The 25,686-nt window shown below is 42.4% G+C and overlaps 1 protein-coding gene across 1 annotated transcript in view; it reads left to right on the plus strand.

Moving 5' to 3' along the window:
* The first annotated feature begins 212 nt into the window (after positions 1–212).
* Positions 213–25,686, plus strand: part of tsc22d3 (TSC22 domain family, member 3) — a 33,657-nt gene continuing 8,183 nt past the window's right edge. Inside the window, exon 1 of the mRNA XM_061725449.1 lies at positions 213–1,027. Within this exon, the coding sequence (XP_061581433.1) occupies positions 681–1,027 (347 nt within the window). The 5' untranslated portion in view covers positions 213–680. The remainder of the gene's footprint in view (positions 1,028–25,686) is intronic.

Below are 25,686 nucleotides of genomic sequence, written 5' to 3' on the forward strand. Positions count from 1 at the left end.
CAAGCATGCTGGGGAGGCTTCAGCTCTCTCTGTTACCCTTCCCTGCCCACAATGCGTGCAGGGCTAAGCCGTAGAAGAAAAGAGGAGGGAAGGGTGCCTGTAACCAGCGACGCTATTTACCAATCGCAAGGGTTTCCCCACCCTCTCTGCCTCCCTCCCTCCCTTTTTTGCTCCCTCCCTCTGTCTCTAGGCACGCCAACCATAGAAAAAAAAGCCCAGGGAAAAAAAAGTGATAAGCAGTAAGCAGCTTCTGGGTTTTGCTTTCAAGTGGACTCCTGCTGAATCGGTGCGAGTGGAGTGTGTGTATTTGTGTGTGGCGTGATCAGTCTTTCTGCTGCCACTGTAGCCACACATTGCAGCAGCGTCTGCCCTGAACAAAAGGCTAAACGCAGAAGAAGCCACAGGAGGGGAAACTCAGGGGACTGAGGCGGGCAGAGTGGCCCAGCGTGACTGCACCTCTGAGGGAGAGACTCGACCTGACATTTAGCCCTCCTTGGCCCTGGACTGGAGACAGGATGACACATTAGACTTTCCCAGGCTTCCTGTCGAGTCATCAGGGCTGAGGAACACACCCTTTTTCTGACAGTTGTGTCTTTCACTTTCTCAGTCTCTATCATCCTTCACCGACAGTCCTGCACCTGCTCTGTCTGTCTGTCCTCTTCCCTCACCTGACCTCCAAGATGTCAGACGATGACTGCCGCTCGCCCATCGGTCTGGACTGCTGCAGCTGCTGCCTGGACCTGGCCAACGGCTGTGAAGACTCCCTGTCCAGCAGCCCGTCCCAGGGCCTCGGACCTCCGGGGGGCCTGCCGGGGAGCCCCACCAGCCCCAGCGTCAGCCACTTCCGTCAGCTCCGCAACCAGCTCATGTACCAGAACCTGAACACTGACAAGCTGAACAACATCATGAGGCAGGACTCCCTGGAGTCGGTGGTGAGGGACCCCTGCTTCCTGCTCAACGAGGGGATCTGCAACAGCAACAGCAACATAGACCAGACCATGCTGTCCATACTGCTCTTCTTTCACAGGTATGTTTTCCCACCTCAACTACTCGCTACGACTCATGAGTCAGCATCTGAATCCAAAGAGTTTGTTTTTTTAAATAAGAATAGGAAATGTATATATGGACTGAAAGTAACTTGAACTTTCTGAAAACATCTGTAGTACAAAGTTCATCCTTGTACTTCTTGATCCGTGTGTCAAATAAATGAGAACGAGAGGGACCATTTTTGGTTTGAATAAGCCAAATAAAGACTAAACTGTTTTCTTACTTGTTGAGAAAAGCCAACATTTAGTGAGTGTTTACAGTTGTGGATTAAATATAGACCGGGATGGGTGTGTTCACTTTGCCGGAATGAGATAAGAAAAAGCAACTTGTGTGTTTCGCAAGGAAGTGTGGATCAAATACTGGGATTAACTGGCTATTTATCAGGTAGCTTTGGTCCTATCTTTGTTGATGTCTCATAAAATGAGAGCTTATTTTAATGCTTTACTTCTATCTACTTAAATCATAAAGAAACTGGAATAAAGATTTGAAAGATAAGCCAAAAGTGCTGTATGCATGCCACTCATATGTTTACAAGTTCATACAAATAAACATATGCAACTGCATATAAATGCATATAGTTATAAAAGTTTTAATTTTGGACAATTTAGTTTTATTGGTCAGAAAGTAAAAGCCAAATATTTTCAGAATCTTCTTGCTGATATGAGCATTACTTCACAATAGTTCATTTGAGTACTTTGAGTTTGTTGTAAAAATGTTAAAATGAGTCAATTAAAAGGACCTTTTGAGGCATCGCCGTGGTGACACAGTTAGTAAAAAAGATTTGCGGCCTAAATCTCAGGTGGGTCTTTCTGTGTGGGGTATAAAATGCATCAAAACAGGATAATTCGTTGGGTATTAAGATGGATAAAAACACAACCTGCTTTTAATAAAGGTCACAAAAAAGCAAAAAGCAAGTAATCTGGTATGACTTTGGAGTGATTACTCGCTGCATGGCACATTTGTTGTTTTCTAAAACTTTCAAAACAATCAATGATCACAGAATAAAAGCAATTGAGTAAAAGTTTCAAAAGATTACACAGAAAATGGATGGGTGGAGATATGAACAGATTCTTTTATGGCGACATGCCTATTACAGCTATCTTGTCTAGTTTCTTATAACAGCGTTTTTGGAGAGTTTGTGTCGGCTGGTTAGTCTGGCAGCGACTGTCAGGTCACCTCAGACTCCGATCAACAGTCGCCATTTTTCCAGATGCAACAGTTTTGACTGTTGTTGAACTACTGAACCTGATTCAGACTTATGTAACTACACGTTGTCTATCTGGGTATCAGACTATAAAATGTTGAGATTGGTGATGAAATAGCAGCCCGAGCTAAAACGACTTGTACCTGCTGTCATCATAAATGCTGCCTTTGAAGTCGTTTCATCTCTCTCCCTCAAAAAGGGATTTGTGTTCGAGGATGGCAACGTGCATGTCAGCCACAATGAGATAGGACACGAATATTTGACAATTAAATGCTTGTATTTTGTCCACAGTGTAGTAAACACGGCTTTATGACATCAAACTTCACATTTAGCTCCACTTTTACTATTTTTTTGTTTTCTTTACATCATTGAGTTCCTCACTCCCATTTATTTCCTGTCTTGTTGATGTTAACGCGATTCATTTTTCAAGCCCTAACTTTTAAAAAACCTAAACCTGGTTTTCTATTTCAATACTGAAGGAAAACACACAGGAAAACAAAGTCTAAAATACTGAGCAACATATGTTTATTAGTCTGTCAGACAACATTAATCAACATCACAATAAATGTGTCCGTGTTAATCGAGAGGATCATTTCTGACTCACGTCGCGGCCAAATGTTAGATAAGCAACTAAACACCAAAACCTAGCATGAAAAAATGCAGAAAATGATACAATAAAAGGGTGACAACGAATGTTCTCTCTCTGATGTTTTTTTTATCATTAAGGAATCTTGAGCACATTCCATATCAGAAAAAAACAGATTTTCCTCCCCTTTTTTTCCACCCACCAGTCAGATTAAAGAATTATTTACGATGTTTATTTTGATAAAAGTTTTCTTGGAATGAACACGGCAAAATTAATGATCATTGTTCCAGTTGTTCGTAGTTGTTATCATATCAGCAATGTTCTCTGGGGAAAAGACATTATCAGCTTTTCTTTTATCAAACATGTCCAGGAGCTTCCATGGAAAATCCAGACGAGTTAAATTTTAACCCGTCTTCACTTTCCTATAAGCTATAATGCCATTCTTATCTCTTTCCGTGATGATCTATAGTGCATAAGTACAGATTGTACAACCCATTTACTGACAGTGATTGCGTCTCATCAAGGTTTAACATCATTATGTAGCTGTGTGCTGTAAAAGCTCCTTGATGACCGGCCATGATAGTAATTACAGAAATTATTTGCAATATCAGACTGCACAGACATGCCAACTGTACAGTAGTTTGAATCAAACATAGGTTGTTTACAGCCATAAAATTCAATGAAGTCTATTCTTGATCCGTTTATCGTAGTTTAACTGTGTCATTATGACAACAGCAGATAAACGCAGATCCAACTGCAGCCAGTACAATAATCTAGCACTGAAATATGTTCAAGCATCTTCCCGAAGGACAGATTCTTGAATTACAGGCAGCAGTGGCGCGCCTCTGGAGCAGAGGAAAATGGGGATAGAAGCTCTGATGTTTTTTTCAGGCTATGGCTGAGAGTCCATTGGCCATGGTGACCATGCACGCGTGTGTGCCAGCTCAGCTGTTTGCCTGACAAACAGAGTCTTCAGCAAGAACACTGTGTCCCTGAACCTTCCCTTCTCCAGAGGTTTCACAGACATGGATCATGTGGCTTTTATAGTCGAGCTTTCTCGACGGATTAAAACAATGATTTCAAATGTGTACCCCTCTTGGTTTTTCATGCAGAAACACAAATGCACTCATTCATTCGCACATGTGCTCGGTCTAATCCTGTCATTTGAAGGAAGAGAGCCGCCTCGCTGAGTCCAAGTTTGCAGACGCTTTTTTCTAGTATTCACTTGAAGAAAATCTGGCTTTTGATGAAAGTCTGTAGGACTTTTCAACTGTGAACTCACGGTGGGTGGTCAGTCCTCCCAACTGCTATCATATCAGGATTAAATATGCAGCAAAGCGTGTGGAAACACGCTGGGATATGTTTTGGAATTGTTAGATATCAGTATGTGTTGGTGGTGGCAGCCAGAAAACTTGCCATGTAAATTATTCAAGGGTCACAGAAATGTGCCGAGAGGAGAATTTAAAGTCACAAGTCTTATTAAGTGTTTGAACCTGATCCAGAAAGCACTGCTGAGGGAAAGGCTCTGGTGATAACAGGCTGAACTTAGAGCACATGTGTTTATTTACCTTGAAGGTTAGTGGGAAACAGTTGGCTGTGATGAGAAAGATGCTGCCTCCAACCCTCACCACAGACACTCACTCAGCAGCCACTAAACACCATCACACGCCGGAGAGAAGAAGGTGAAGAGCATACAGCCGTGACGCAGACATTTCCAGGTCTGTGAGTGTTCAGCCTGTCATGAAGCAGTCAAAACAGAGACAGAAAAAAAAGAAAAAGAGGAAAAACTCAAAAGCAGGAGCACTACCAGTGCAAAATATTTGAGTGTGAATGATATCATTAAAGCGTTTTTTTCTCAACTTCTAAATCTGCGTGCTAATATTTTCTAAGAAGAGTTCAAAACAACAGTGAGCTACTGGACTGGTTGAAGCAAGAGTTTGCATGACTTATGCAAGGATGAAATATAACTTTAATCTCCTCGTCCAGCTCTGTTGAAAGATAGAGAATTGGCCAGCTCGATTGGGAAAGGCTGATAAATGACAGTCCGATCTGAGAGACGGGGTTGGAGGATGAGCTTTGCGGTTTTCATAATAAACTATTTCAAACAAAGGGAGTAACGGAGTCACAACTCATGACCGACTCTAAGCTTTCGTTCTGATAGAACTGTTTTCCGTGTTGTTGCCTCGATAACCTGGACCTCACTGCGAGGAGAAGCCTTTCTCCGTTTGGCCTGAGATGACCACTGGCTTCGGCCTACTTGACCCCTGAACAGAACCGACCCCCACTCACAGTGGAGACAGGTTCCAGCTGTGTCCTGCCATGCTTTCCAGCTCTAGTCCGTGATCCAAACATAAACCACCAAGTGGCTTTGCTGCGAGAAGCCCACAGAGTCCATTCAAGTGTGTGTTTACCAGTTCTTCACATTCCCAATACACAAAGCATATCTCTGAAAGCTATTGATTAAAGTTCGGAGGACAAAGGAAGTGATTCTATCTCATCCTGCGACACTGGACGAGTTTAAGTTTCATCAAGTCATTGTGGTCCAGCACTCAGCAGTGCAACAGAGTTCATCCTGCGTGTACCCAGACGACAACACATTTAGCTCATTTACATATAGGTCACTCCTGAAAACGTATCTCTTTCCAGCGACACTGGAGCCGCATACAGTGCACCTCTGCATGCTCAGGCTTTCAGGGCTAATGATTTGCATGGAGGGCGATGCAGACTTTTGGAGCAGGGATCAGAGTGCTCTCTGCTTCACCTCTGAGTCTCATTTATTGGATACTGTAGATTGCCTTGCAGACCAATAAATGAGCTCAATTAAGTATTTTTTTTTATATCTATGCAAAATATCTTAAGATCAGTGAGTAAAGACAAAGAAACATCTATGTTTAGACAGATATTTAAGCAACACAACAGGCTGGTTGCTTATGAGCCTTGTGATACTAATAACAATATTCCTTTTAGGGGCTGGGCAGCAACACGCAGCATGTGACACTGTGATTAAATGCTGTCTGCTTAATGTCCTCACCACAACCTGTTCCAAAGATAACACGCAAATCAGCCAGGAATTTATTACAGAGTATTACATTTATTGATCTGTGAGAATGTCCCCAATCGATACTATTTAATGAAAAAGATACAAGAGCAAGCTCAGCGCTAACCACTCAATTTTCTTACAAGCTGCAACAAGCATAAAAAATCGGAATCACATTCTGCTGTCAAAATTCAAATTTGAAATCCCTTTCTGCTACCACAAATACATTCTTGAAAAAGAACCATGTCATCTAAAGTTATGCACGTAGAGAACACAATGTAGTTTGGAGGAAAATAAATGTTAACTCCAGGTGGATATAACTCCCACTGATGGACATAGACTAGACCTGAAAGTGGTGAGACTTGATCTGACTGGTCCAGTCAGGCACCATGTCAGTCTCGACAGCGGTCCAGAGAAGAAACATTTAGCAATTTACACATCTAAAACACAAAATCTACTCCTCAACCACAATCTATCCAGTGCAGCTGATTAAAAATGTTTTAATACACGCTCACTGTCTGGTCATACTTCCTCTGTGGTGCGAAAAGGTCGATACCGTCACCTTGGGGAAAAAGTTTTTTTTTTTTTTTCTGTACAAGTTGAAGGAAATTCTGAACTCTTGAAGCAGTCATGCCTTTAACACTCAAAGTAGAATGATTTCAGGGTGGAAAAAATAAACAGTTTCATGGCCGGGCAATCTTTAGGAAGCAACCCTAACAGGCCGAGGCCATGGAGTGGAGGACAGACAGGGAGAGACAGCTACATCAGGCAGGAGGCTGCCAGACATGAAGCTGTCACACACAAGGCTGGAGGAGAGTCAAAACAGCGTCAGCTATCGCCAAGTACAGCAACTAAGTTACAGGCAGACTGAAGTACAGTCAAACCATTTCACTACGTACATTTCACACTCATCCTCCCTTTGTGAGATGTGGAACTAAAAAAGTCATAAAACCATTCGCTTTATGATTGTTTTTTTATGAATTTCCTGAATGACAGGATTTTACCACTTGTATGTTGAAAAGAGACTTTCTTTGGGAGGGGGGGGGGGGTCACAGCACCACACAGCACCACAAACGACTGGATGTTGAGATGCCAGTGTAGATTTGATCTGTTTGTGCTGCAGATTTGCAGATTTCAGTCAACCTCGCTCTTCTCCACTGACGGTCCAGGTTAAAGAGCGATGAACAATCATGGCTTCTTAATGGACCACTTACTGCCCGCTTGTGTTGTGACTATGTGAACAGGGTGTCCTTGGCTCGATGCCAGAAGGTGCCTGAAACCACATTTGAATGGCTTGTGCGTGTGTGTGTGTGTGTGTGTGTGTGTGTGTGTGTGTGTGTGTGTGTGCGTGTGCCCTAGTTTGTGCATGAATACTTTGCAGTGTGTTCTACCACTGGCCTATAAAGTCTGATGTCTGCAGTGATCATTACGAACACGGCGCTCTTCGCTCTGCGCGTACAGTATTTACTGCCTGAACACACACAGACAGACAATGAATGCCATTGTTATGATACACATCAGCAGAAAGGCAGCGGTATGTGTCAACAGAGAAATCTACGTGCACGCCCTGAACCGCGGCATCATGCAACCTTCGCCATACAGCCCTCTCTTAATCAACACCGCTGATGTCCTGTTGCCCCTAGCAGCAAGGCAAACAGAGCTGGTGCTGTAGATTAATGTTGCAGAATCGCTCAGCAGACCAACTAAAATTTACAGGAAATTACAAAAACTTGAAGAATTATTGCAGAAGCTTTAGCGATGTATCTATCGTAGATCTCTAAAATCTGAGAGGATTATGCAGAATTTTGTATTTTTTTTATTTTCAAATCCAATAAAATCACTCAAATTGAGGAAATCATTTATATTTCCATCAATACATCCATTACTTATACTGTATTTTTCCTATTAAGTGTCTCAGAGGTTTGCAAAACGCTATCCCAGATGTCTTTAGGGGTACACTCTGAACAGCTTGCATTAAATATGTCACGAACGCCCAACGTAGCCATGCCAGAGAACTCCTCTCCCCCCAGAAACATCTTAAAATCTATTTTGAGACAAACGCAAAGAAAATACCAGTGGCTTGAATAAATTTGACAGTCCTCCCAATATACATCACTCTTCACACCAAGCCACATCGGCCCCAAATCAAACTACACTGCATTTAGTGACTTCCTGTTCAGTTCCCGCAAGGCTGCTGTGAAAGGGCCAGCTTGATCTGCTACCCAGAAGACAGAGGTGACCCGCGGCATTATGCTGCTGTTGACACATCACACAGCAGAATCCTAATCTCCTTTGTCCTTAATGGCAAAGTGCAGATGCAGTATGTACCAGAGCTGGATTAGAAATCCATAACTGTCACATGTTCGTTATCCGATTCAAATCCTCAAGATCAGAATGTGTAGAAAAAGTCTTTAAGAGTTACAGGAAGGAGCCGATGACATCCACGTGGAAATCGACTTCCATATCGCCCTGGGTCTATTGATCTTCCCGTTTTGTGAAGAGCGGTTCCAGTAGATTGAAGTATACTGCATGGGGAACTTTTTCGAGAGTCAATATTTGCATAGTGATGCCCAGCAGAAACAGCATCCATCGGTATCAATGATATTGACAAACCTTCAGCTCCAATATGAGTTTTGTGGACTTTGACGGGCAGCAGTTGTTTATTTACTATAATTTGTAAAGAAGAAAATATCATAATGATACCAGTTTGTTTTTACAAGATTATTTTTACATATATGAATTGACTTTAGCATATGAGACAGATCTGTGATTATGTTTTAACATACAAGTTTCCTTTATTTGGATTTTCTACTCCCTATTGGATGGTTAACTCCAAATTTCCGATCGAACTGCTTTAAATGTGAAACATTTACGTTGAGAGAAATTAAATATAGTTTAAAAAAACCCAAAAGCATGATGTCGTGGCTTGCATAGTCTGTCCTGGTTCATCTGAAGGCGAAGCAGCAGTGTTCTGACTCCGTATTTTCCTCTGGCTGAAAGTATTTTCACCCTCTATTTTTTCATATTTTCTTCTTTAAGTATCTTTTCTTAACAGGTTCGTTCTACCTTTGATCATTCAAGTGAAAGTGCACCTCTCCAGTTTGGCAAAGTTACGATGAATTCATGTTGTTTTGTTATGTTGATGAGATCATTTGAAGTTGATTTTCATAGTTTCCTGGTGGACCAAAACCAAATGAAGGGCGAACTCGTAAAAAAATGACGCCACCACTCAATCAAATTGTCATGATTTACTAGACTGTACAAAACCATTGAAAAGGTCCTTTTGTAAGGTTGCCAAGGTGCAGTCAAAAAAAAATATAAATGGCTAAAAATTACAGATTGTTAAGGCCGCATATGACATTTTCAAACTGAAGCTTGTTAGCCTTGCCTCTTAAACCACATTTTGAAAATAGGAGAAGGGTTCACTGAAAATCGCAGGATGGATCTCACATTTCATGCCTACTTGCATGTAAAAAAAACATGACTAAATGAATGACTTCAAAGTGATTCATCAGAAGTGTTTTCCACAGGAAAAAAAAAACAGAGCTATAGGAAGATAATCATGTGTTGAATATACAGAGGTCCTGCTTATTTATTAACATAAGTACTTAATGGGACTAGTAGTTGTAGTTGACTGTATTTATCAGTCTCGCTAAATGTTTCATTACGAAAAGGAAGCGTTTTTCATTTTGGAAAGGCCTTATTTGATGCGATTTAATCCGTGAAAGAGTATAGCAAGACAAAACAGGTGGTTGCTTGCAGGAATCTGTGATCCCGCTCAGTGTTTCTCCTGCAGAAAGGAAAGTCTCCCCATAATCTTATGCCGAAGTTTTGGTCCCGTTTCGGTTCGGCGTGCTCTCTGACTAGGAGGTCTACAGTAAGCTGGAGCTCATCAGGTGATGCGGATCGAGACCACCAACCAAATCCTTTCTTGCGTTCTATCTTTGTGAAGTTCTCCTCTGTCTCTGAAATGTCTCTTGCCGTTTTCTCTTATTTTTTGATCGGCCGTTTTCTCATGTCTTCCCAGTTCCTGGTTGGCACTCGCTGGAATTAAGTGAGTGTACCGAGAGGGGGTGTTGATGTGGTGGGGTGGAGTGACCATGGCTTGCAGCTCCCCGCCTTATCTTTTTGGACCATGACTAAGTCACCTAATTAGATAATAGAGACGCCTGTCAGCACACACCCCTCCACAGGCAGCCGGGCTTCACATAAGAGTGACTAACAGAGCCATAAACAGTCAGCACAGTCATTATTACATTATCAAAATAGATGGTAGGCAGCGATACTGCTTGTTTACTGTTTTTATATAAGGGATGGCAGAGCACACATGACGACTGTCTGCATGGCGTGTGCTCCTCGGAGTCTGGAAGCTGCCGAGGCCAGTAAAATGTTCGCTATGTCCCTGCCTTGATTAGCACGGGAATTCCTCTCTTTTTATAACTCTGCATCAGAAGTGAGAGTGAGATGAACGTGGGCCAAGTCAAAGCCCGGCTAAAGTGGGGAACAGTAGATCAACTGTGCAAAAATAAAAATGCCTCTCATGTGCACGTTGTAGCCCTCGCTGGATCAAGAGGGGAGCCGGTAATTGTGCTTCTGAAAACTTGAGGACTCTATGTTTACGGTCCAAAGTGAATTTATTTATATAAAAAAAGCTTGTTTGTTGAAACCCTGATACAAGTACGCCTGTGTTCTTCTTTTTGTGCATGAGGGCATCCCTTAAAAAGAATAGCATCCCTGGACTCCATTTAAGATTAATAATGATGCTTACTTTATCCGCTTTTCTTTGGACAGAGCCATTCACAATCCCAAGTGTTTTTATTCCACGGTGCCTGACTCCTTTCCTAACCACAATAGTCAGCTACACAATACACCCAGACAGCGCTTTTGTGGAGCAGGTCGGAGCCAGGTCTATCATTAGCCATCTTCTCCTCCCTGAGCTCTATTCACACGCAGGTTGGGTACATGATGTACCCTAGGCGCATACACACACACACACACACACACACACACACACACACACACACACACACACACACACACACACACACACACACACACACACACACACACACACACATAAGACAACAAAAATGATAGTCTCCTCAGCTAATAGGCAACATGAATGTGCACAAGAAAGTTACAACAGCAGTTACGTACGTTATATTCTCCGAGTTAGTGGACATCTGCAGCTCGGTAACATGCAATGTTTGGCTTTTCTGACTAACCCTCTGTGTTGGTAAACACTTTTATGCTCTCGGGGTTGGAGGTGTAGTTTAAGAGCTCAGAGTTTCCCAAACAAAGGCTCGCCTGTCATGCAGTGGGCAAAATGGTAATTAGTCTCTGTCAAATTGAGTTACGCGCCACCACGTCCAGTAAGCATTAGTGCTGTTTGGAGGAAATTAAATAATCATGTAATGTGGGTAATGCAAACTGGATGCATTACAAAGTCTTTGACATTTGATGTATCACTCCAGCAACACCCACCTCACTTCTTGGAACACGTGTGTCGCACTGTCGTATGCGCTTGCATCATTAAATTGAGCCATTTCACAGCATTTAGAGGGGAAGAACAAATAAACAAGCTGCACTGTGCCCCTGAGCCAGCTGTGAAGCTGTGAAGCTGGGAAACTGAGCGGAGAGCGTATTGTGTAACAAGCTCATAGCTGGTGCAATGCATTTGTTTTATCACATTCAAAGGTTGCTTTTTTTTTCGTCTGTGAACAAACAAACAAACAAAAAAAAACAGAACTTGGCAGATGTTTAATTTAATAAAACCGACACTTTGAATTAGGTTTACAGTTTGCATGCTCGAAGAAAACATGCCAAACAAATCCCCCCGACTCAAACTCTGACTTAGTTTTAATGACTACGGTTTCCTGTTTTTTGCCAGTGCTTCCAAATTTCCAAAATCTCCCCGGCCGTAGGTGTTCCTGCAGCACTGAAAAGTCAGCTCTATGAAGGAGAAAAATGGGAGAAATTGGAGGAAGGACAAAGGGAAATTAAAAAGAAAAGTGATGCAGGAAAGCCTAGAGTGCAGTGTCTTTATTCAGCGATGACAATGCAGGAGTCACGGCCGGGCAGACACAACAGGGATGATTCTGTCAAGAGTCGCAGCCCCTGAAACAAAATTTTGGACTGAAAAAGGACACGCACGATGGACCGAGAACCAGTTTGGGTGGGGAACAGCCTGGTGGAATGAAGAGGTGGACCTGTTCTGCCAGGGGAGGAGGAAGGTTCGGTCTTCAGATGCCTTTCTGGCAAAGACGAGGCTCTGAGAGAGCAGGGAGAAATATGAACGTTGACGCCAAGTTTCAGTGAGGCCGTGATTGTTTCTGGCTGTTCCTCAGTGAAAGGGGAAAAAAACAAGAGAGCGAGAGAGGGAGAGAGGGAGGGAGTGGTAGCAGCCAACACAAATGAGCGAAAATAACAAGATGCATCCTGTCCAAGACCTCACTCCTGCCTTTGTGCGACTGTGTCTAAAAGGGGCGGCCGTAGCGGCTGTGTCCACCGCACCATCCTAATATCCAATCAACGGGGGCAGTTAGAGCCGGCGTCGTCATACATCTCCTCCTGCACTCCCTCCAGTATGGTGCTGCGGAGATGAGTGAGTCACAGATTCATCCTTATGTTTGCATGCTGTGCTCTTTACACAATCTGGGAAAGAGCGACACAACTCCTTGGAGAACATGTCGAAACTTCTGGCCCAGAGGGATTCGGTTGCAGCGAGGCCGGTGTGAAGGCAGGGTGGAACTGTGTGGGAGGACGCCGATGAAAGCTGAAACTCTTTCCTCCCCTTTCCTTCATCTCTTCCCTTTTTCATCTTTTTCCCAATTATTTCCCTCTTACACGTACGCCACACGTGTCATACGGACACAGATTCCATCCAGGCGGTCATCTACATCCCTGACTCGAGCGTCTCTCAGAGGGCCGCCGTGCAGACAAAGACGTGTTTATCGCCAGCCTGAATGCAAACCGTCACATAAAGGGGAAGTGGAGCCTCTGAGGGAAAAGCATGAGAGGAATTTATGTAACACTTGAGGTCGCAACCTTTCAGTCCTTGTGAGTTGTGGGTATCGAAGTTGGTTGGGGGTCAAGAGGCTTTGCTTGGGTCAGTGAGGAGGTGCTTCGTTGTGAAGGAGCTTGAGCCAAACAGGAAGGTGATGAATGGAGTTCAAATAGAGTTTTATTTGTTGCTCACAGTGTAAAACACACCAACCTGCCCAGTTATTAATCCCTTTTCACGCTGTTAAAGTCATTCACATTTGCAGGAATTCAACAGGAAATTATAGTTGAGTTGTTTTTTTTCTTCTCTTGCACCATCTCCACCATTTCCATCCGTCAGTTCCACACTCTTGCTTTGCTCCGGCCTTTCAAAAGCGCACTGATCTACCATCCCTGCGCTTGTGTAACTTCATCTAAGCCTTGCCACTCTGTGAGCAGCTCTCACATGCCCGTTCACGGCGTGGGAGGGAACGGCACAAACACAGAAGAGGCTTTTTGTGCTAAATGTTGACAAGATATCAGAGTGTCGAGCTTTAGCGGGTGTTTGCTGGTGATTTAGCCTGGAGCAGCTGTTTGGTGCGGTGTACTGTAGGCATTAAAACAATAGATAAATTAAAAAACAAATACACTGACTTTCACAGAAGAATTATAAAAAGGTAGCCATCCAAGCTAAGCTAATTTAAAGCACATTTAAGGCAAACGGCAGGCTTGCATGTAAACATTTGGATTGTTATCACAGTAAATAAAAAATGCCAGTGACTTTCCACTTTTTGACAAGTGAACTGATCGAGCTCAACATCCAGACAAATGTTATGTTTTATTCAGTTCCCGAGTGAAGTTCTATTAAAGCTTGATTGATTTAAAATTGTGAGAAACTGATATATTCAGAACATGTCCACTGAGGATAGGCTGATCTCAGATCACCGTAAACTGCACCAACGGCGTAAAATACAGTTTTATAACCCAACTGTAATCGCTTGCATGCATCTATTAATCCTAGCTGCCCTTGGTAAAGATGATCCTCAGCTCTCTATACAGTTTCAAAAAAGGTGTCCACTTGAGTCTGACGCAGTAGCCAGTAAGCAGTTGCTACCTATGTGTGAACATATGAAGGATGTGATTTGCGGGGCTCACCGAGACATTGTTGGCTCTGATCAAATATTGGCGATGATGGGTAATTTCGAGGAGTTGTCAGAGTAGGAGTTTTATTAGAGTCAGGAGACTGAGCAAAACATGGTGTCGAGAACACCCATGCCTCATTAGATGCAGAGAAACTTAGTTATTTTCAGTTACCAGCAAATAAAACAGATTGATTCACCGCATGGGGCTCATAATAGAGTTCACCAGCGAAGGCAGAGACTTGCCTGCATAAAACTTACATGACAGCTGCCACTGCTTGAAAAGACCAGAAAAACAAGACTGGTGAAGAATCGTGTAGCATGTGAAATGTTGACTAATGTAAACCACTTTCAAACTTTCAGACAAAACAAACACGTCATCTAGTGTTTACTGAAACTCGCTCAGACTGAATCTGGTTTTGCATTTGTTGTATGATGCTGGCTCTTCACAAAAATGAATCCACAGTGCGTTTCTTCACTAAGTACACTCATAATCTGTAAGTGTATCGGAGGTAAACGATCATAAACTTGACCCTTCTGTCCAGTAGTCTCAATTTGATTCAGTGAGCAAATTTGTATCCCTCCATCATCTGCAGTGGCATGTTTGAGTTTAGATGCACCATTGGGAGGCATAGCTCGGTCAAAGCTGAGGCGGTAACGTAGTGGTTCATAGGAGTCCTGGTTTCAGACTACCTCCAAACATTCTGAATCAAAAAACACAGAAAAAATAAACCTCCTCAGTTAAGTACATCATAGTTCTGAATCTTTTAACAGGTTTTAAGTAGCCGGTTCAAATGTATGTTGTGATCTCATGCAAATCTTCTTAAGTGGAGCGTGAATAGAATACTGTATTTTCTACTGCACCATCAGCTCTGACACCGCCACTACTTTGGAGGGCTGGAAATTCTGACATCGTGAAGGATTTGCCAGTTTGCCATAGTGGTCGAATGCTTCCAAAACTGTTTTGTTCTCTTGAGAAGTTACACAACAAACAGACGGAGATCACCGTGACAATGTTGGCAAAACACTGCCAGTCCTTCCCACATATTCCTTGATTTGCCAGTGGAGTCACCAGTTTGAATGAGTGCGCTGTTATCTGATCCATTTTTAATTTTTTTTAGTGTGTTTCTAGTTCTTGCTTTGTTTGTGGCCCCACTTCCTTGCCCTCTGGAGGGAGAGGATGCTGTTGTAGCTCATATCAGTGGGAAACTCAGAGAAACACCCTAATCAAAAACAAAGTCTCTCCCTCTAATTCTGGGACGGCCGCACAAAGACACACAACTGGAGGACAAGCAAGATACTTCCTCTTATTCATATTCAAATGTGCTCTCTTGAAGAAGATATCGGCTTCAGACAAGGCAGCACTTGTGCCACGGGAAGCTTTCCTGCAATATTAAGTGGCACCGATATCTAGGCCATCTCACTGAAAACAGCATCTCTGAGCACCTCTCTCGGGGCATTTCTTGTATTCTCTCCTTTTCTCATCAGCATGTTTACATCCATTTTGACTTCAGTTAAATCCTATCAAATAATATTTTATTAATTATAATAAATACATATTGCGACAGTCAGATATAAGACGGTCTGTGGCACCTGCTAACACAAACACCCTGAAACGTGCAGTGGGACAGATTAAAGACTTAGATTCCTCTTATCATCTTGATCCCATAATAAGAGGCTAATAAGTTTTGCAGATGTCTGCACAGTTAGTCCACGGCATCCTCGTGAGCAGACGCTCAGATTTATGTGTCATCACATAAACGTGGATGAGGTTTTGATCTGGAATGCTTCCTGTACTATCTTTAAATGTCCTTGATATAATAGATGTAGCTGCCATCAAACAAAGAAACAAAAGGTGCACTCGGAAAATAAAAGAGTTTGACCTTTAAGAAGTTGCACATCACAAGATATCATGCGTTTCATTGTTTCCTTCAGCCCGCAGGAGATGTGGCTATTCACGTTTCCTTTTTTTGCTGATTGTGCAAACTCTGTTCCCAAAAAAAGAAATAATTTTTTTTTATTATTAAGTTAATACTTTGTGTATTTGTTATTTCCAGACTTTATCTCATTCTCCTTTTGCAAATACACCAGCATACCCTGTTCATACGTCAAGGTAACCATGTTCTTTGATAGTTAACCTAAAGAACTGGGAGTACAGCCAAAGGCTGCTATCAGAGGAAGCACTGCCTAACAACAGCTGTGAAACCCCTCTCGTCCCTCCCTCCTTCTCCTCCTCTCCTTTTTTCTTCCTCATTTTTTTGTGTTTTCCTGTTTTGGTGTTTGGTCTCGCTCCATTCAGACTTTGATACAGTCAGATACGACACACCGTCATTTCCCCGCCGGTTCTCCTCGGTCCGTGTGCCCCGTGGCCTTCCGCATTTCTCTCAGGGATGAAAGGGCATCAAATATTACACTCTTTGGCTCCACAGTCACAAAGTGTTCTTGTAAGCAAACACAGGAAATATGGGCTCAAAATGTGGTTTGATATGAGGAAACATGCATATCTTGCAGCACTTCCCTGTAATCCATGGGTGTGTTTAAAAAAAAAACCCAGCATGTTCATATTTTTTTTCATGCAGCTTAAATAACAGGTTTCTGCATGCTTTTGGTAACTGAATAGATGGTGTGTTCTCCCTTTTTTTTATGTTCGTAACAACAGGATGGCAGGCAGGGCATGACCGGGCAACCTCAGTGTGTGTTCACCTTTAGTCAGGGACACAACCCAGACAAGGTACACTTGAATAGTAAACACTAATATCCAGGGCTGGTGTTCCCGAGTCCATATACAGGTAAACCGTTGCATAAACACAGCAAGCGTCTCGCACGCCCTCGTCCTGTCACGGCGTTTAAGCAGTACCTGTGCCAAAAATAGGCGAGTGCGTGCCAGACGGTATCAAGGAATATGACGAGACAGGTCAGAGACAGGATAATTATGTCGAGACAAAGTCAGGGCTGGGCGTTCTTGAAGGGTGTCAGTCAGAGAGGATTTACAGCTCAGAGGTGGTGTGGAAGGACATAAATAATAATAGGTCTTAAAGGAGGACGTGAGCGGTGAAGATGGCGAGAAAAAAGGGGAGAGGAGGTGTGAGAAAGATCCACAGAGACGGCATGCAGGACAAATGATTGTGCACAAGGTGGCAGACAAGATGCAAAAGTTACAAGTCACAAGCAAGATAACTGTGATGATATGACTCTAATAAAATATATTTAGGAGTCTTTAGAGGAGGGTTTGCTTTGTGACGGTGGACAGATATGTTGCGGGTGATGCTCTGTTTTCCCGAGTGGCTGGACTGCAGGTGGAGCGTTTACCACGACGGAGCACGGTAACGAGTAAAGATGATACATGCCGAGGTTACAAAACAAGGATCCTGGCCTGAGGTTGAGTCTGTCCGTGTTTGTGCTTCAGTCAGAGATTACAACAAGACTCTACAAGTACATGATTTTGTGTCAGTTCTGCAAATCTGAACAAAGTTCCTCAAAATAGCTAAACTTACCTTAGTTTCGTTTACCATTCATGAGCTAATTTCCCTTTTTTTGAGCAAATAAGTTAACGCAATTAAATAATTTTAACTTTTTTTGTGTGTGTTTAATGGGCGACTGGGTGGACAAAATAATAGATGGTCTGTGTGACTGCAGGCATAAAACTATTTATAAATATATACAGTAAGTCTGTCTGCCACGAGCACGCTGGCACGTATCTGTTTATTGTGCACCATAACTCAAAGCCAAACCTGGCCCATTTCTCTTGATGTTATTGGAGGGATGAAGCCAAGAACAACTATATGTTTTTGTGGAGCGTTTGACCTCACTGGCCTCTCCCAGTATCCCTTTTTCTTATACATCTCCTCTGCTTTGTCTCCTTTCAACATCTCACTACTCAGTAGCTGCAAAGTGTATATTAATAATGAGAAATAAATTGCATTTGTCTATCGTTCCCTCACTTTGCTGCGTAGGCATAAAGCGGAGCCACTGGTTCCCCGGTGGGAACCTTGTGCATCAATAGTTGATCTCTATGTTTTCAGTTTGAAGATAAAGTGACAGCTTTCTGGCTTCCAAAGGCTGCTTACGTGGGCGAATCTGCACATCTTCGAAACAATAATGGTCTCTTACGCACATTTCTTCACCTTGAGGCCAGATCTGATAAGAATTTCTACGTCAGCCAGTAGTTTTTGTTGCAGCATTTCTAAAGCTTTGCCATCATCATGTGCTTCTTCCTTCATGTGCCTATTATGAATGATTTTTTTTTATATCAACTGGCATTTGAAAAGGATTCTTCCAGATACGTTTTGTCTGTTCATCGTTATTCAACATCATTAATCCTCATATCTCCAGGGGCATTTCTTTCTAAAGACTATTTCATTCGGTGTGAAAACAGTTCGTTTGTTCAATATTGTCAAGTTCGTAAAGATCTTCATATCAGTAGAGTTGTAGCCTGTCAATCATTGATGTAAATCTGCATTTCTGGACAGAAAAAGAAACAGAGCGTGTAGTACTGTATGATTTTATGGGTTTTGTTGTTTTTTTTTAACTGTGCCTCTGTGCCTTCTTTTATCAACAACTTTTAATTTCATCTGCATTTCTGTGCGTGCATGCACGTCTTTGTGTCTGGATGCATCTTTGTACTTTTTGCACTGGTAGGAATCTGTTGTTGGCATCCACGCCTGAACGCTCACCTTCACTTGCAGTGGCGTATGACCGATCGGTGTACTGTACAGAGTGTGCGTGCAGAACAGATACAAGATTGTACCCTGGTTTCATAAGTGAACTTTGGACCCCGCATGTACACAGTGGAAGCAGGCCAATTTAACAATTCAGCTCACATTGTTCACGTGTACCTACGGTGACGGGGACAGCAGAAGGTGTTTACTCTCTCTTCCATGCAGCTTCCAGACCCAGAAAACGACATCCCAAGACAATATGTTCTGTGAACTCTGTGCTATTCCAAGTTCAAGAGTCACTTAACGTGGAAGTATTTCCTGTGTTTTTCATTTCACTTCAGACAGTCATAAGCTGTAAATCAATTGGTGCAAATAAAAACAGTGATAACACAGAGTACATTCAGTCTCATAAAATGCAACTTTTTTTTTTTTTTTGGTCCAAACCAAAGTCGCATCTATTCAAAACTGTTATTCAAAGTATTTCAACTGTTTGTGCGCTCTCCAGCAAATACGACATATGATTTTAATCATTTGTGTTCGTTATGAAGCCGGCTCCTGCGTTGTTAAAGCAACTCAGTGGAGCACAGATAACTGATAGAGGTGACATCAAGAGCATGTGAGGTTACGCTGATGTAGCACCTGGAGCATGCAGTCCTAATTAGTTAGGAGACGACGCAAAGATTTGAGACAACTTTGCAGAACTTTCCTTGTGGTGTTCAAAACTTTCCATATTCACGAAAATATGATTAATGGACATAAGGGGATAAAGGTTTAAAAACAACAGCAGAAAAAAATAGAAAAGAAAAATAGGCTGAGATTCTTCCAAGCTCCCAAACAACATATGAATACATCACCTCACGGTGATTAACGTCACATTGTTGACACTCAAGTTGGATCAAACAGCAGAGTTGATGCAGATCCTTCCCCTGACTGAGTCACATTCTGAAATAGTGCACAATTGTTACAATATAATTTCAATGATATGATATCAGACAAAAAGGAAAAACAGTGGAATATTTGAGGTTGCAGGAGAATTTGAATTGCAGCCATAAGGTAGGGTAAACTCAAATCACATTTAGCAATTCCTTTCCTTCCTGAGAGGACATGTGAGCTGAACCAGAACTACTTACTGGAAAAGATGTTGAGAACTGCATAGCTCGAAGAGGCATCTAAATGATTCTTATTTAAGTAAATGTCACGTTTGTGGCTTTACAGTTGACTCTGTGTTTCTTCCTGTTGCATAACACACCCTAAGGCAACTATGGAGCCACTTGGCGAGCTTAACCTCTGTCAAGGCCAGTGTTGACTTTTTTCCTCTTCAGAGGAAACTACATGGGTCTCCACAGGATCGGATGTTCCTTTGGCCGTGGCATATCTCTCAATCAGGTTTCATGAAAGTCAGCTGGTTATTTGTTGCAGAAACCTTAACAGACAGAAATGACATGCGTGGCTCTGACAAACAAACACAGAATAGTCCAGGTGTGATAGAAGAAAAAAAGAGGAAAAGAATGGACTCCATGCCAGTTGAAAGCCTGCATTAATAGGATTCAGAGCCTGCAGATGGAGGGGATATACAGTATCTGGCCATGCATTTCACTTTTCCTGTCTTCAGCTTTCTTCCAGTTGAATGCAGCATGTTTCTTTTAAGAGCAGCGCATCTGGCCCCGTCCCCGCCGGTCCCAGGCCGTCCTCTGACAGTAGGGATCCTCACCCCGCAGACAGGCTGAGGAAATACTGCGTACACCATGTTCTCTCAGCTCTCAGCTCTGCTCGCTGTTTACATGTTATTCAAAGTGGTGTTCTGTGAGACTTACACGGCCCAATTACCCCTGTGGTTTTTTTCATACAGAGAAGCTGAATGATTTTAATCCTTACTGTTACTTGAAAGGCAGAATTATACGAGGTGCTTGAACAGACATGACATCCCCACCGCACTACTCCGCAGCTGCACTTTGAGTTATATCAGGCTGCCGTTTGAGAGAAACAAAATGGGCTTTTCACAGTCAACGCATTTCAATGCAACCTCATGGCCTGGACACATTTATGGACACATTTACATATAAATACAGCATCAGGAGAAAGTCAAACGTATTAGTAGTGTTTCTTAATGCTGGAAATAAAAGGGTAACCAAAGATGTGACATGTCCGAACATATTAAATTAACTATCTGGTCTTTACCAGGTATGAAAATAAGGAAATTATAACCTCTGGGCATGAAATAACACACAATGTAATTCTTAATTTAATAAAAACTAACACGCAATAGCAGTGATGAAAACTAGGTACGACCCTATTGTTTCTACTGGAATTGAGAGAGTATCAAACTCATTGGGTTCCTTCACCAGCAGCAAGTCTGAGCCCTTCTATCAAAGCAGGTGTTTGCTGGTCTGAAATATTCAGGTGTGTTAAGGCAAAAATATCAGATAATTAACTGCTGATGGCCATGGATCTGGGAAAGGTTGTGAGACCATTTCCAAACAATTTGATATTGATTATTCCACAGAGAAAAAGATCATTCAAAAGAAGAAATTAATTGGTTGTCAGTAGTACCACAAGGAGACATCCCAGCAATTTCACCTAAATTTCAGACCATGCAATGCTCAGAGATTTTCTAAAAAGCCTCAAAGCTGCATCTCAGATTCCACGGGACTCAGGAGTTATTTTAAATGATAAGATTTAACACAGTAAAAAAAACATACTGAACTAGTATGCCTTGTTTGGAGGAAACTTCTCTGTACAAAGATGTGGCAGCACAGCTGAGGTATTCATTGTTGCATCTTAACAAACCATAAAACCTCTGGCCCCATGTCCTTCAGACAGATAAGACCAACTATCTGACCACGATGCACACATCATCTTCGGCGAAAGCCAAATTTATGTAATAAAACCCTCTAAAAATATTTTAGCTTTGTGATTAAAGTAAATTGCTCGTAAACTGATGAAAGAAAAAAGATGACTAATTTAAGATGACTAAGAAATAGCATGGAGACTAGAAGTCTAGATGTCATACCGACGATGACTCCTAAAACCTTTTCCGCTTTTGCAGGTGTGATATCTAAAACACGGTGTAAATAATGAATTTCATGGTCTTGGGTGATATTTTTTTTCCCTGATTGGCAGCTCAAAGTATCTTGTGAGATCTGAGTCATTCCTGTGGTTCTGTTGAAGAGCAATAACATGTTGTGTACGGGCATGATGACACCTCCATAGGCTGAAGGCTTTGTGAGGAGTTTGATGGTGCAGCTTAAATGTCAGAGATATGTTATACACTTTACAGAACATAGTTTATGTGACATCATGGCTGGTATCAGGTTCTGAGTGGACACGTCTTCAGTCTTCGAATCATCAATAAGAATATGGTGCAGGCAGTAACTTCACAACTCCAGCTCATGAAAGTGGCCTCAGAGTAGAATCCAGACCTAGTTACTGCTACGGACTAGCTCAGCTTTGACGAAATTATACGCTCTATTAGTCGTCATTAAACCATATAAAGCTTGGACATTATTATTGGGGACTGCAAATGTCAAACATTTCATTCCATGATGGAATTGGGTCACAAAGCCTAACTTGTGCACGCATGAGATATAGTTTACTTTATCAAATGTGGAAAATGTGCTCATTTCTGAGACTTTTGAACTTTTTAATGCACTTTTCCTCCACAATGACCGCCAGTGACTTATGTGAAATTATCCATGGGAACTTAGTCGCTGTTCCACAGTCATCTCGCAGGTGACAAAGGATTAGCGTGGACGCTCAGCGGAGGAGCCTGCAGGAGTCTGTGGGAACGATTCAGTGTTTGGATGACACCGACAGCGAGCGTTAGCAGGGTGCCTGTCAGCCAGTTAAATCCAGATCGTGCTGACAAAGCCAGACGTGCATGAACAGGCCGCGCACATAGGCAAGCGTGCGGCCCACTGCACGCATCGGCGCGCACACAGGCAAACAAAAACACAAGCAAGCACACAAACGCACGCCAGGGAGTCGGCTCACCGAGGGCCGGTGTTGTTCCAGTTGTTGGAAACTGGGGTCACACAGCTGCTACCTCGGTCAGATACATGGCTGGAAAAAGATGAATAAGTGGGTAGATGGAGAGGAGAAAAAGAGTTTGATGGAAGAATGAGTTAGAGAAGGGGCACATGAGAAGATATTTTCTATTTACTTGTAGTATTTGCGATTACAAATCCGTTCCTACTTGTTGACATCCACTCTACGGTTTCTTCAACACCTTCTTAATTTGCCTCTTGAAAAGTTAATGAAGACAGTTTGCTTATTTTCTCCATACAGCTAGAGAACGTTGTGTCTATTTAGCAAATGTATTTACTTACATCGCCTCTGTTGCCAACCATCCCAGTGACTGGCTTGCTAAAGATAAACATACAGTAATACAGTAATTACTTACTGGTGTTCAACAGATGTCCAAATTTCCAACTGGTGTCCAAATTTCCAAATAAATAAATAACACCTGCCAGCTCTGAGCTACAGTGTCATGTACCCACCCAGTTATTCTACACTGTACGTATGTAGGCTACTCATTAGTCCGATGTCATCAGAACTCAGAAAGCATGCAAGATGTGTTGCCAGCAGCTCAGACATCAGAGGTATATATACACTCAAATATACACAGGCGGTCGGCTCTGAACCTTTTCTTCAGGGATGTGATCAGAACTTGCAAAGTTTCAACTCTCCAGGTTCTGCGCCCACTCTTTTACTGTTCCCATGAATACTTCCCGCTCTCTTGTAAAACTCTGTGTTAAACCATCCAACCGAAGCTCTCAAACGGCTTACACGCGGCTCGTAACAAAGTTCACCGCTATTTAACACCGTGCAGCCCATCGAGTCGCAGCCTCTGACCTTTTAAAGAGCATCCACGGAGCAATTAGACAGATCGCTTACAGTAATTGCAGTCGTCTAATCCCACAGGTTTGAGAGAGGACACTTTTGTGTGCGAGTGTAGTTTTATGTGAGCCAAAATGCAGACGGGGATAATATGAGCCGCAGACTAGAACCTGTTGTTATTTCTTATGGGGGAGATGAGGAGCTTGGTTATGAATGTTGCCTGACAAGGATTCACTCTGCTAACACGTTCCTCTGGGTCTCAGCTCCACTTAAGTGCTTTCACAGTAAATTTAACCAGAGCGTTCTGCCCATTAGAACACCAGGTAAAGCTTTGCATTATGGCCTAACAACGTCTGACTTCTGCTGAGCTGCAGCCCAGTGCCAGATGCTGCAAAAGTCCCTGAGCTTGTTAGCTCCAATCTAGTGCGCACAGAACAGTTTGCCACAATACAGCTTGTCTCCCTACTGGTGCTGGTAATGAAGATGTATACCATTTGCTTATAAGTGAAATCTAAGGTAGTCATTTTCGGAAAGCAAGGCATTAAAGTGGGCCTTCAAAGGCACAAGCACAGTTCCAGCCTTGTACCTTCAGTGGTAATGAATGGAGGCTAGGATTAGTTAGCAATATATGTTTTCTTTGGTGGGTTTAATCAGACAAAAACAGCTTAATTGTTAAACACGGGGTCCAAAGTTCACTTATGAAACCAGGGTACAATCTTGTATCTGTTCTGCACGCACACTCTGTACAGTACACCGATCGGTCATACGCCACTGCAAGTGAAGGTGAGCGTTCAGGCGTGGATGCCAACAACAGATTCCTACCAATGTATGCGTGCAAAAAGTACAAAGATGCATCCAGACACAAAGACGTGCATGCACACACAGAAATGGAGATGAAATTAAAAGTTGTTGATAAAAGCAGGAACAGAGACACAGTTAAAAAACAAAAAACAAAAAAAAAACACAAGGGAAGACAGGATTTGACATTTCCTGCTGTGTAAATCATAATTAAAGCCTTTCTGCAGTTGAGTACACCCTCTCAAAAGTGTTTCTGTCTGTGACTGCACATGTTGTAAAACTCAGGCTTATGTTTATTCATGCGTTCGGAGTTCATTTATAATGAAAGTTCACCACTGCTGTCGTAAAATGCGTCTCCGGTTACGCCGCTCTGATTCCGTTCTTTTCATCGGACATTAAAAAAAATAGGTATGCATCTACAGTACAGACGCAAGGTTTGGACACCTTCTCATTCAAACAAATGGGGAAGTGTGTCCAAACTTTTGCTCTGTACTGTACATTATATGTCTGCAAATATTAGCACAAACACTACTGGCCGCGCTGGCCGTTGCAGCATGCTGTTAAAAGGGCATGAATTAACATTTGATGTGACAGATGTCACCAGTTTCCAGTTTTGGTATCTTCAGTTAATAATCTATTCCCCTAAAAGCACACTGTTGACTCAGATTTATAAGTTTTCTATCTGATGGCCCTGAAAATCCAGGACAGACTCCTGTGACGCCCCAGAGAGAATATAGAAACAGGTTTAACATTACTGTTTTATAATCCACGCGTCTGTGCATCACAATCTGGATCTGATATCAAATGTCAAAACATTCCACTTGCCAACAGACCGGATTAAAACTGAGAGAGAGAGATGTGAGATGTTTGTGCACAACTGTCAAACTGGAAAAGAGTGCATTTGTGCATTTGTCAAGAGTGGCTTACTGAAGCTGTTAGGCCTTTTGAAGCAGCTATAGCTCTCCAAACAAGACGACAAAGGAGGCTTACTGAAGACGACAAACTCAGAATGTAGTTTAGGGATTTTTCAACATCACTTACACAATGAAAAATATGACATGTGGAACAATTGTGCTAATTTATCTGTGTCAGCTTGCTTTGACATGCAAACCGTAACCAGCTCTATAGAAGTCACCAAATGAAAGACTTTACAGCTGTCTGACTGACTTCAGGGAAAGGCTGATGATCAGATGCGTTTGCTTCACATCGTGGAGCAAAGAGACTTTGATGAAACTAATAAGGAGATGGGAAATGACAATTTTTCCCAGCAGGTGCAATTACACAAAAAAAAAAAAGTTTTTTGTTGCTTTGTCTGGCTGAAACAGACACCCCAACATTGCACAAGTGAAACAACTGGCACCATTTCAAGAAAGCGTCATTTTCATTGTACTTCCATTGTA

This window comes from Cololabis saira, chromosome 7, assembly GCF_033807715.1.
Source record: "Cololabis saira isolate AMF1-May2022 chromosome 7, fColSai1.1, whole genome shotgun sequence".
Lineage (NCBI taxonomy): Eukaryota > Metazoa > Chordata > Actinopteri > Beloniformes > Belonidae > Cololabis > Cololabis saira.